At 54.0% G+C, this 12,856-nt stretch overlaps 1 protein-coding gene across 3 annotated transcripts in view; it reads left to right on the top strand.

The window, feature by feature from the left end:
* Window positions 1–12,856, top strand: part of VASH2 (vasohibin 2) — a 37,930-nt gene that overhangs the window by 924 nt on the left and 24,150 nt on the right. The window contains exons 1-2 of one of the 3 annotated variants that reach the window (XM_004387528.2): window positions 7–270; window positions 7,538–7,626. In XM_004387528.2, the coding sequence (XP_004387585.1) occupies window positions 190–270; window positions 7,538–7,626 (170 nt within the window). In that variant the 5' untranslated portion in view covers window positions 7–189. Of the gene's footprint in view, window positions 1–6; window positions 271–7,537; window positions 7,627–12,856 lie in introns of those variants that run through there. The other 2 variants (XM_012558812.2, XM_004387529.2) reach the window with 2 other exon arrangements.

Raw genomic sequence — 12,856 nt, 5'->3', positions numbered from 1 at the left:
GGCTCCGCGGCGGACACTCACCACTGCCCCCACCCCAAAGGCGCCAAAGGCACCCGGTCCCGGAGCAGCCACGCGCGGCCCGTGAGCCTCGCCACGAGCGGGGGCTCGGAAGAGGAGGACAAAGACGGCGGGGTGCTGTTTCACGTCAACAAGAGTGGCTTCCCCATCGACAGCCACACCTGGGAGCGCATGTGGATGCACGTGGCCAAGGTGCACCCCAAGGGGGGAGAAATGGTGGGCGCCATCAGGAACGCCGCCTTCTTGGCAAAGGTCAGTGGCTTTGAAGGGGGGACGGGCAGTGATGGGACCGTTGCAGCTCGCACACAACACACAGGCAAATTCCATTTTCTTGGTCCTGCTACAAACTGCCTTCCGCTCCCATGCCTCCCGCCCCCTCCTGCTTAATCGAGATGTTTTTCTTAGAAACCTTAGAAGTGGAGGGGCGGGGGGTGGCCCCCGGGGCTTGCTGCTCTGGGACTGGGCTGTCGGTTGTGCCAAGGTTTTTTTTTTTGTTTTTTGAGCCTAAAGCCAAACTCTATTATTTCCTCGCCCCCACCCGCACCCCCTCCCGCCGCAAAAGCTAACACCAGCGATGCCAAGAAAGCGCAGGACTTCCAGGGACCCCCACCCTGCTTTTTCTCTGGAGTTCTTGCTCTTCGTTCTCCCGGCACTAGCACATGATCTATGGGGCTGTGAATGGATTTGAAATTTCCCAGTCAGACTTCTCAGCGTGTGAATCATTTCCAGACTTTTTGCCAAAAATTTTTTTTATGACAGTGACTTTCACCTCTGAAGCTTGCACAGCAGTTAACTGCCTCTCTTCCCAGCTTAGCTGGGCTCCAAACAAAAGGGAACGTTTTTGGCTGTGGCTGGAAGGGGCTTTCCAGTACACAGGAATTAGTTTCTCGGGGTGGAGGCCGAGGAGCCACATTCGTTTTCCTTGGGCGGAAGCCAGCGGGCTGTGTGACACAGCCAGGATGCCACTAGTGATGGTTGGGGTCGTGAGGGAGGTGTACTGGTGGGAGTAGCTGCGTTGTATGAAACATCAGAACGCAAACTGGAAGAAATGCCGCAGAGCCTGGGGTGACAGCCTGGCGGTAGGTCCCCTGGACCTGGGGATGCTGGGATGGCTGAGAACATTCCCGGGCAAGTCTAGGAATGTCAGCCTGAGACCTGGAAGGCCTTCTGGTCGGGCATCTGGTCAGGTCCCCAGCCTGGTGACAACCGAGCGTCTGAGCCTGCAGGCCAGAAGTGTACCCTTGGGGAAGTGGCAAAGCCGCTAAACTTCCTGCTGCAGTCAGTTACAGGGTTTTATCGCGGAGCTTGCTGGTCAAGCAGGTCTTCATTATGCCCAGCTAGAACCTCGCCTGCTTTAACGGCGGCTGTCATTACCCTTGCTGAGTTCCTCTTGAGTGTGGAACGATGCTGGTCCTGGCCTGCAGTTCCTGACTTCAGAATTTTTCCTTCCTTAAATGAGGAGCTGGGAGCTCTTAGGACCTGAAAGAGAGGCCTGTTCCCCGTCCTTTGCCACCTTTCTGACTCAGCACCCTCAGCACCGACCCTGTTCCTAACTGTGGCTTCACCCTTCTCCCTACCTTCCGTGTGCGGACCCCGTTCTCGATGTGGAACCATGGAGTTTTAGAGGGGGACAGTCTCCCACCTTCAGCAGAATTCCTTCCTCTGTCTGAACACCTCCTGGGAATGGGCTCAAGCCTCACAGGGCAGTCCATCCCCGGCTGGCCAGATTTGGTTGTTAGGAAGCTCTTTTCTTAGACAAACAGAAATCCTCCTTCTTCCCCTACCTTCCCAATCACATCTTCCCACTGAGTCTTGCGCTGCCCTTTGCGCTGAGGTGGAACGTGCCAGCTTGCTTGGCTACTCACAGCTCCTTGAATGCTACAGGGCAGTGCTCTATGGCAGGAGGGCCCGGGAGTCAAAATCAAGGGCTGAAGCCTATCCCTGCTTCTGCTCTGTCTGGCACTGTGACTTAACCACTTAACGTCTCTGCCCTTAGTGTCCCATCTGTAAATGAGAGTAGACCAGAAGACATGTAGAATTCTTTCCCACTCCCAGGTCCCATGGTATTATGGCCCTTGATGTCTCCAGGTCTCTAGTGCTGGCTGCGGGACTCTAGAGGTTGGGGGACCGTGAGCCCTGGGAACTTTGACCCTCTGTGTCTTTTCTTGGCTCTCTTTGTCTGCAGGCAGCTCTTCACCCACTTTTTCACGTGTAACTCCTAGACCTCCTCATTCTCCTGGGATCTTTATAGAACAATTGCTAGTTTGTAACCAATCCCCTGAAAAAAAAACCTATGAAACACAATGTCCTAAATGTTGTCTGAGCAGTTTCAAACATAGTTTCCTACTTCCTGTGACCTGTTCCTGATACTTCCATTATTGTTGTTGAATGCTGTGTTCTTAAAAAAGATTGTTCACTTTTTTAATATATAGCAGCCACATCATCTTGTACTTTCATAACATGCTGAAGGTCACGTAAAGCTTCTAGATCCTTTTGCGTGGAAACTGCTGCCAAGTCAGGACTCCTCCAGCCCAAACTTGGGTAGTTGGCTTTTTGAACCAAAATAAAAAAGTTACCATTTCTCTCTCTTCCATTGCATCTCAATGTTTTGTGCTCCATCCTTGCCCCCACCCTGGCAGACCCCAGCCCCCAAGCCCTGCACGTGAACCCCACAGGGCCTGATATGGGAGCAGCCTCACGAGCTCCATTTCCAGGGACCACTCTGATTCACGGGCTATTCCTGCGCTCAGCCTGGTTGGCTTCTTTCCTCTGGAGCCAAGTCCTTTCTCCTTTAACCAAGTCTGTGTCTTGCTGAGGAATTTGTACAGGAGAGTGGTGGGGGCTGAGTAGTAAGGGCTGGAAAACTCCAGGGAGATTAACCATTTCTCGGCCATTGAATGTGGGCTAAGAAGCAAAAGGGATGTGGAAAGGCTTCAAGGGTCTGAGAGGACCGCTGAATGCTACTTCGTTTGCCTACACGAAATTCTGCTGGCAGCTGTGGTAGGGTCTGCTCAGAGGTCCGGGCCCTCCCCCACCGCATCCCACCCCCACCCAACCCACTGAGCTTCCCTGCTGTGTGAGCTTCCTTGTGAGTGCAGGCCTCCCTCCTGGTGGCTCCTGGGTCCAAGGTTAGCACATGGCGAGGGCGAGGCTGGAGTTTTTAGGGGTAGTTTAAGAAAACAGCAAGAGTCAGTGGAGGGTAGTAATAGAGGATGGGAAGAGGGGCAGGGAGAGCGGCTGGCCCAGAAAAACAGCTGGGGTGTGCTGGGAAGAGCCCCCGCCATTGGACTGGCTGGAGCTGGCTCTAGGGGCTGAGAACCAGGACGGATTCAACAGCAGACAGCAAGTGCATTTCCTGTAGCTCTCACCGCTTTAGTCCCAGTTCTCACGTTGGTTCCAAATTGGGAAATAATTCCCAGTTAGAGGACTGAGAGTGAAAACTGTGGGCTTGTGGGGTGAGACTCTGTTACAGTCAGGGCTGCACTCCTGCCCGCTGCTGGCTCACACGGCCCCTCACTCCCTCGTCGCCCCTGGACTGACAACCATCCATCTGTCCATCCTCCTCAGCCCAAGGCTGGGACCCCAGGACCTCTGTACCAGGCCAGCACACACAGATTTCTGGATGCCTCTGATGGGGAGGGGTTGTGGCTGCTGTGGTGGGCCTCCGCGCCGCCCCCCAGGTTGCCACAGAAGACTCTTCTGCCTGGTGCCTTCCCAGCGTATTTTTCAGAGCAGAGATGGGCAAAAGGTTGCCTTCTCCTTGCTCTTTCATGCTCAGGATTCCTGAGGCCTGCCGGGCTCTCACCACCCCCTGGCTCCTCTCCTGCATCCCCCCTCTCCTCCATGGCAATGCCGGTCACACACGCGTGTCCCTCTGCGTCAGTGCTGGCGTTTCTCAGGGGGGTCAGTTGTGTTTGGCAAGAATGGAGTGGAAGGGAGCCCGTCCACAAAAGCCTTGCCGATGGTTTGCTTCATTATTCTTCTTGAACCACCATCCTCCCCTCCACCCCCTCCTCCTGCCCCCTGTGCCTCCCAGGGCCCCTGCCTCCAGACCAGGGGCCTATGGGAGTAGGTAGGTTTTGATCAGTTGCCACTAGATTCTGCATTTACAGCTGGGCTGGGGCTTGGGGGGCTAGTGGCAGGAGGAAGGAGGGGCTAGTGGCAGGAGGTGGGAGGAGAGAATCTTGAGGGGAGTTGGCATTTCAGGTAGTCATTGATGAAATGGGGCAGGAAAACAGCATCAGGAGGGAGGTGGCATAGTGGTTAAGAGCTACAGCTGCTAACCAAGAGGTCGACAGTTCGAATCCACCAGGCGCTCCTTGGAAACTCTGTGGGGCAGTTTACTCTGTCCTGTAGGGTTGCTATGAGTCGGAATCGACTGGAAGGCAACAGGTTTGGGTTTTTATTGGTTTTTCAGGACCCTGGTCGGGGAGGGAAAGGTGTGCCCAGGGCTTTGCATAAAAGGTTGTGCCAGTTTCTGTTCCCATCAGCACGGTCCGAGGGCACGCTCGCCGGCCTCGGGTGCCCCGTGTAAGAATATCTTTGCTAACTGGACAGGTGAAGAATGGCCTTTTGCGGTGGATTTCGTTTGCGTTTCTTAAATGATTGGTGAGCGTGAACATTGTTTCCAAATAAGTGTTCACCGTTGGCACTGCCTCTCGTGAATTGCCTCTTCCTGGTTATGCCCCGCTCCCCGGAGGGCTGAAGAGTTTTCTTATCCCTTGGTGTGAGCTCCCCCCATTTAGAATATCAGCTCCTTGTCATCACACGTGCCCGGGGGGAGGTGAATGTTTTCCTCGTCTTCCTTTAGGGGGAAAAGGCCCCTTCAGGACGTGAAGCTCCCGAGCTGAGTGTCCAAGGAGTCGGGCCACGGCTGGTTCTGTTTTCCAGTTCCAGAAAAGTGTAAAGCATTCAGGCGTCCCGGTCCAGATCCCCGAAAGAGGTTGCTCAGGGAGCGCTGTGCACCGAGCCCAAGCTTCTACTTTACAAACACTGGGTCGTGTAATCCTCACAGCCAGCCGAGAAGGTCCAAAGAGGCTGACCTTACGAAACTGGTCGTGCGGCTTGACCAGGGCCCACAGCTAGTCGGTGGCCGAGTAGGGGTTTGAACTTAGTGGTGTCTGTCTCGAAAGTACACTCCAGGGAGCCCACCTGGGGTATGGCCCCTTTTCCTGTGTGGGCATTGCCAGCCTGCGGCCTGCTGGGTGGACACTGGCTGAGTCTGAGCCCCAGCCAGCTGTCCCCGACCTCAGGGTGAGTAGGGGCTGGATGACATCATCCCTTGAGCAATCTGGGCTCCTCCCCCCACCAAGCCTGCTCCCCAGCTGGGTTTGGGGAATGTATCCATTTGTCCTCCCAGCGGGGAGGGGGAATGTGGCCAGCTCCTGTGCCCCACTCACAGCTGGGCTGAGGTAACCCTGCAGCTGTTTTTAAAAGCCCTCGGGCGCCACTGGGCTGCTATTCTGAGAACCAGCTGCCGCAAGCCTCCCAACCCACCACCCAGCTCTTGTGGGCTATGTTGGGCTTGGGGGGAGTGGAAGTAATTTGGCGGTCAGCCGGCACAGCAGAACCCAATCACCCTGGCCACCTTCTGGGTATCTCTTAGGTAACTGGTGATCTTGGGGATGTTTCCCCACACTCAGCAGCTTTTCTGTGAAATAGGTACAAGCAGCCCGTTTCTGGGTGGAAATGTGCTCTCGATAAACTGTTCAGCTTCCCTCCCCTCCTCCCCACCACTGTACCTATCCCCTCCCCTTTTTATACCTGGCATAGAGCTTGGGTCACAGGAGATGCTGCAGAATGTTTGTTGGCATCTCCCCTTCTGTCCTCACTTCTCTGGGAAATCTCTGGCACACTTTCTCCTACACAGAATTCCAGGTACGGACAGATCAGCAGATGTTACTGCAAAACTCAGGGACAAGCTGGACACTTCATAGTGTGTGTTAGGGTGGAAACACAATGATACACTTCGGATCTTGTGTGTGTGGGTATGGGGAAGGGTCATGTGAACAAATGTTCAGATTGGAACATAACATTCTTGTTCCCCAAAATGACTCTCCAAGATAGGAGTACAGTTCGTGTGAGTGAACATGTTGTCAACACAACGTAGCTTGCAGAACGCTGCTGCGTGTGCGCGCTCTCTGTCCTACACACACACACATGCCTTGGCTGTGAAGTAGGAAGTGTGACTAGTTTTCTTTGGGCTGAAGCCGCAGTTGCTGTGGAGTAGGAAATTTCAAAGCTGCGATGGAGAGAAGAGCAACGCCAAATGCAGCCAAATGTGTAGAGTAGAGGCGTGGAAGGAGCTGTCTGCCCGTGGCTGTCCCGTGGGTGCACCCTCCTGCATCGCTGGGGACTTGAGCCTGGAGGGCCTCGGAAAGGAGGTGTCCTCGGCAGCCTTGTCTCGGGTGCCCCGCCCGGCCTCCAGGTCCCACCCCGGAGCTGTCCTGAGTCTCTGCCCCAGCAGCTTCTCCTTCTGTCAGCTGAGTTCTAAGTCCCCAGGGTCTCCTTCTCCCTGCTTTCTTCCAGGAGGGAACTAATCTGTCCTGCAGCCCCTTCAGCTCCTCCTGAGCAGCTTAAGCTGGAGCAGCCCCCTCCCTCCTTTTCCCAGCAGCCACACTGCTGGAGCCCCCGGCCCACCTGAGCTGAGTTTCTTTTTCACCAATACCACCCCTGCCCCCCACACCCCCCACCCCAGAGAGGCAGAGGTCGAGGAGACTGGGAAACAGCTAGCTGAAAGACAGCGCGCCTGGCTGGCACCCCGTGCTTCCCAGGAGTGACTTGTCCCTTTGGCTGTCTTTGCACTTGGCCTCCTTTGCGGAGTTGCTCAGAGCTGAGTGGGTTCTTAGTAGATTTCAGAGAAGAGCCCCCCGCCCCTCAGGCCTCTCTCTTCCCAGCAGGCATCAAGCTTCAGTTGCAAACACTGGTGAGTGTTGACAAAAGGCAGCACCCACTGGGCTGCCACCAGACGGGAGGGGGTGTCTGGGAAGGGTCCAGGCCCGAGGGCCAGCTATCCTAATCCCACTTGGGGCAGGACGCAGGTGGAGGGGTGCAGTGGCTGTTGAACGGGGGAGGAGCGTTGAGAAGCAGTGGAGCCAGAAGCGGTGCCCTGCAGTGAAGCGTGTATGGTGTAAGGAGTCAGTCATCGGTCACTGAGGATTCATGGAGCACTGCTGTGCCCAACCTGGGCCGGGCTCGGTGGGGGACACTGTAGGACGTGGTCCTTGACCTCGAGGAGGCACTTAGGCTCCCACAGGGGAAATAGGCTCTGCTCACACTCACAACGCCTGGAGGGCCGTAGAGAATACATGTGACCCAGAGCTGAGCGTGTGAGGAAGGGGTTCAGACAGGGGGATATTTCAGTGAGGGGCTGGTGGAGGAGGCACCACTTGAACAGGCGACCACATCATGGTGGCCATCCGCTTCCAGCTCTCAGGACGTTTTAGCCCGGCGTCTGCCCCCAGGGCAGGGCCCCAGAGCATCTCCTTGTTAAAAGATCCCTCTCTTGTTTTCTCTGCAGCCTTCAATACCCCAGGTCCCAAACTACAGGCTGTCGATGACAATCCCAGACTGGCTCCAGGCGATCCAGAATTACATGAAGACACTACAGTATCCTTCCAATCAGCATCTGAGCAGACCCAGCGAGGGGATTGGGGTGGTGGTCCCCAGCCTGGCGGCATGTCTGTGCCAGCAAACACTCCCCAAGGTTGGTGAAGCCAGATTTGGGGAGATCCTTACGAGACAGTCCGTCGCTGGGTACTGTTGAGTCAATTCCAACTCATAGAGACCCCAAGTAGTGTTTTCTAGGCTGTAATCTTTTGGGGGAGCCCTGGTGGTGAAGTAGTTAAGAGCTCAGGCTGCTAACCAAAAGGTGGGCAGTTTGAACCCACCAGCCGCTCCTTGGAAACCCTGTAAGGCAGTTCCGCTCCGTCCTGTAAGGTCACTCTACGCTGGAATGGCCGCGATGACACACAAAAACAGCCACGACAGTCCTTCCAGGAGCAGATCAGCAGGTCTTTGTCCCGGTAGATTCAGCCTTTTGGTTAGCAGCCAAACGTTGCGCCCCCAGGGGTTCTTCAAGAGAGACTAGAAAGAGTGATGATAGAGGATGGAATTGCAGTGACCTGACCCTTCTCCCTTCAGACAGGGTTAGGACAGGGGTGCTAAGGGGCTGTGAGTCAGTGGTGGTGACAGCTAACCTGACCCACCTCCAGCCCCTCTGGCTTCTCATTTTTCCCTCCCTTTCCCCGTCCTGTCCTTTTTCCTCCCCTGGGATCCCCTGTTGGCTCATCTCTCCTTTTTCTCTATCCCCTTCCTCTCTGCCATCTTTGTTTGCCTCTTCCTCTCTTTCTCTACTGTCCGTCTTTCTTTCCCCTCTTTCCTCCTGTTCTTCTCTTCCCACTGTCTTCTCTCTCACTTTTTTCCTTCCTTCCCCGACCATCCCCAGATCTGTAAGAGGCCTGCCTGGCGTTGCCTTTGGCTTCCCAGGTGACACAGGCTCATGGCCTTGCTCAGGTCTGTGCTAATGGACGGGGTTCTGGGATGAGGCTCTGTCCCCACTTGAGTCTGAAGAAGAGCTGAGCGGCCCTGTGGGGCAGGCTGGGATCAGAGCAGCCAAGCTTTTGGTTCCATTCTTCTTTGTTGTCCTCATATTGTTTGCAGTCAGGATTAGATCAGTTCTGACACCACCTGCACCCCCTCCCCCAGAAACACTGTGAGAACTGGAGAGACAGGTGGTCCACTTGCCCCTTGTGATGTTTCCTCGGGGCTAGGAGTCAGCTGAGCCAACAAGGCTGATGTGAGAGGGACAGCCATTTGCTCCAAGCAAGTTGGTGAGCCCGCGGAGCTAAACCAGGATCAGACTCCCGCTGAGGGCAGCTACCCTGCCCTCAGCCCCCAGTGCGTTGTCCAGGAGGTCAGACCCCGCTGGCCTCTGTCCTTCCCCCATAAAGACACAAGCTTAGCCTGTCCTACGAGCCCCCAGGCACGCTGGCTTGATTTCTGTTTGTCTGTTCCAACCCAGCCTTGAGGCAGAAAGGATTTCTGGAGCCCCCAGGCCGATGTTCCATGACCCGGAAGGAGACCCTCCTCTCTGTGCTGTGGGCGAGAGTCTTTCCTGGGGATTTTTGAGCCTTCCCCAAAGGGCCGAACACCAGCGCCTCCTCCATGAGGCTGCGTGTTCCCAGGCAGAAGTTGTGCCAGCTGCTGCTCGTTGTGTTGTGGTGGAGAGATGACTTGATTAGCTTCTCAGTTTCCACTTCTTGGATCACAAGCTCCCCTGCAGGCATCGTCTCCATTCCAGCCAAATCCTGAGAAGATCTTCTAGGGAAAAGGGCGCAGCAGCCACCAGAGCGAAGCAGACAACCCCGGCCCTGGCAAGGCCTGGTGGTGCTGGTGCTGACCCCCAAACTGACCCCCAGGCGGGTTCCATGTGGACCCCACGGGGGGCGGGGGGCGGTCCATGTGGGCCAGAAGCACAGACTCCTGCCCGAGTAAACCTGGACCTCAAGAGCTGACCCTTCCTGAAAGTACCTGGCTCCTCACAGAGTATTCCAGAAGGTGATGGAAATTAGAACGGCTCCCCACTTCCATCGAGGGCACAGTCTTCACAAGGGTTATCTGGCCGGCGATTTAAGAGAATGAATCCGGCCGGGAGTGCATTTATAGGGGTGTCTTATTTATCTACTAAAAAAAAAAAACCTGTTGCCGTCGAATCGACTCCGACTCCTAGCGACCCTATAGGACGGAGTAGAACTGCCCCATAGAGTTTCCAAGGAGTAGCTGATGGATCCGAACTGCCGACCTTTTTGGTTAGCAGCTGAGCTCTTAAGCACTATGCCACCAGGGCTCCCTTAGTTATTGAGTGCTGCTATAACAGAAATACCATAAATGAGTGGCTTTAACAGTTTATTTTCTCACAGTTTAGCCGGCACCAAATTCAGGGTGCTGGCTCTCGGGGAAGGCTTTCTGTCTCTGTCGGCTCTGGAGAAAGGTCCTTGTCTCTTTGCGCTTCTGCTCCTGGGCAATCTTCATGTGACTTGGCATCTCTCTTCCCCTATCTCTATCTCTTTTATATCTCAAAAGAGATTGACTCAAGATACACCCTACACTCATCCTGCCTCATTAACATGACAAAGACAACCTATTCCCAAATAGGATTCTAACCACAGGCATAGAGGTTAGAATTTACAACACACATTTTGGGGGAACACGGTTCAGCCCATGACAAGGGCACATTTGCAGGTGGTCCACATAACGTCTGCTCGTGCTGCCACAGACCCTGCAGCGCATCCTCAGCCCAGTTCTCATGGTCGCCCTGAAGGATCTGCTTTTTTATTTCCCCCTTCTCTGAACCACTATGATGGTCCGTGATCTAGATCACTGACTGCAGAGGGGGCCAGAGAAGAGAAAGCACCAGGGGGCTGCTGGGATCGTGTACCTGGTCAGCTGGCCACCAGAGCCGCCACACAAGGAGGGCAGAGCGTGGACTCTCTCCTGCCTTCAGACCGGACTCTTGCCTCATTCCTCCGGACTGCCTACTGCTTTGGCCTGGACATGGTGACAGGGTGCGAGGACTGTTGGGGCCAGCCCTGACTGTAGGTGTGCCCAGCTGGCGGGGGGGATGTGGAAGGACAAAACCCACCTTTCCCTCTGACAGAGCAGTGGCCAGGAGGTGGGCTAATCTTGCATGGAGTCCTGGAAAGAGGTGTCAGCGGTGCTGGATGGGGAGAAGCCTTCCGAGGGTGAACTTGGGCTCAGTGAGTGTCTTGCTCTGAAGTGCACGTTTAGAGGAGGCTTGCTTCCGTGACGATGACAGCCTTGGAAGCTTTACGGGGCTGCTGTCCTCAGTCTAATAGTCGCTGAGTCGGAATCAACATGACGGCAATGGGTGTGTTTTTTTCCTCTGGTGAACGTGCTCGGCTGCTAACTGAGACGTTGGAGGTTCGAGTCCACCCAGAGCTGCCCCAGAAGAAAGGCCATGTGATCTACTTCTGAAAACCAGCCACTGAAAGTCCCGTGGGTTTGATTTGAAAGTTTTTCTTTAATGTTTTTTATGCATAGAAAGGTACACTATATAAAACTAAAAAACAAAAACGAAAAACAAACCAGTTGCCTTCGAGTCGATTCCAACTCATAGCGACCCTGGAGGACAGAGTGGAACTGCCCCATAGGGTTTCCAAGGAGCGGCTGGTGCATTTGAACTGCTGACCTTTTGGTTAGCAGCTGAGCACTTTGACCACTGCAGCACCAGGGCTGCACACTATATGCTGTATACTAAGACAAACATTTGACTAACTGGCATTAGATACGAACCATACCTAACTTGTTCTGACTTAGTACAAATTCGACTTAAAGACAAATGGAACTCGTTTGAAATCCAGGGACTGCCTTTACATAAATAGAGGGAAAGATGGGCATAAAACTGAATTTTTGCCAATGGAATTCTATTTTAAATGTACCAGGAACCTCCCTGCTTAAATGAAATCTTTGGTAAAGTAAGAAAAAAAAAAAAAAAATCACTTCACAGTGAGAGTATTTAGTCCTTCATTTTTCTGTTTTACCTCTAAAGAACAACAAAAAAACCCAAAAGAAACTCTTTGCCATCGAGTTTGGAGTCATAGTGACCCTACAGGAAGAGTAGAACTGCCTCATAGGGTTTCCAAGGCTGTAAATCTTTACGGAAGCAGACGGCCACATCTTTCTCCCGTGAAGCGTCTGGTAGGTTCGAACCATTAACATCTCGGTTAGCAGCCAAGTGCTTAACCACTGTGCCACCAGGGCTCCTGTTATACCTCTAGGGTTTAGTTTATTGACTTTTTTAAAAGCTGGGAAAATCTGTATCATTAATAGTTATTTTTAGGGCCCAGGTCAGTAACTCCCAAACTGTTAAAATCATCCCCTTGCCCTCACCTGAAACTTCCAATCAGTAGTCTGAGGTGGGGAGACTCTGAATGGCATCCAGAGTTCAGAACCATGGCCTGAAATCAGTCTCTGAAGGTGGAGCCCAGAATCTGCTGTGCCAAGCTCCCCAGGTGTTCTTGTGCACGCCCGTGTCTGCGTGCCAAGAATGCTGATGCCAAGGGAGGAATCCCAGCCCTCCTCAGGAGTGTGTGTGGGCCTCCAGGAACTCGGCACCCCCTTCTGCAGCTGCCTGTCCTAGTGTGGGGGCACAGATCCCCCCATGTCCCCGATATGGGCTGCAGCAGCTCCATGCGTGCAACTTCACCCTTCACTTCCACCTTCCCAGCATCCACTTTTTCTGTAGGATTTTGTTTGAGGCAGGAGAGGGAAATATACAAAACAACTTTTCTTTAGGCTCAGAAAACTCAAAATCCCGTCTCAGAAAGCATGACATCAAATAATCTGTTATCTCCTTGAGAATGACCTGGTACAGCTTGCCATTCCGGGAGACCTGGGCAGCCAGCGAAATCTCAGGTTGTGAATAATGGTATCGTATTCTCAGATTTCGTTATCATGGCCAGTGTTAGTCCAGACAGGAAATGCAAGTGACGTCTCCACAGTAAGCTCTGCTGCTGCCTGCTCTACAAAGAAAACCTACGGCCACTCGTCCTTCCTTCCTTCTTTCCCCCGTCCTGTCCTTCCTTCCATCCATCCATCGATCCATCCATCCATCCATTCATCCATCCATCCATCCATCCACCCACTCACCCATCCATCCACCGACTCGTCCATCCATCCATCCATCCATCCATCCACCCACCCACCCACTCATCCATCCATCCATCCATCCATCCACCCATCCATCCACCCACTCACCCATCCATCCACCGACTCATCCCTCCATCCATCCATCCACCCACTCATCCATCCATCCATC

The sequence above is a fragment of the Trichechus manatus genome, unplaced genomic scaffold, assembly GCF_000243295.1.
Source record: "Trichechus manatus latirostris isolate Lorelei unplaced genomic scaffold, TriManLat1.0 scaffold00187, whole genome shotgun sequence".
Lineage (NCBI taxonomy): Eukaryota > Metazoa > Chordata > Mammalia > Sirenia > Trichechidae > Trichechus > Trichechus manatus.
The sequence above is the reverse complement of the archived record's forward strand: the minus strand, read 5'-3'. Positions and strand labels throughout refer to the sequence as shown.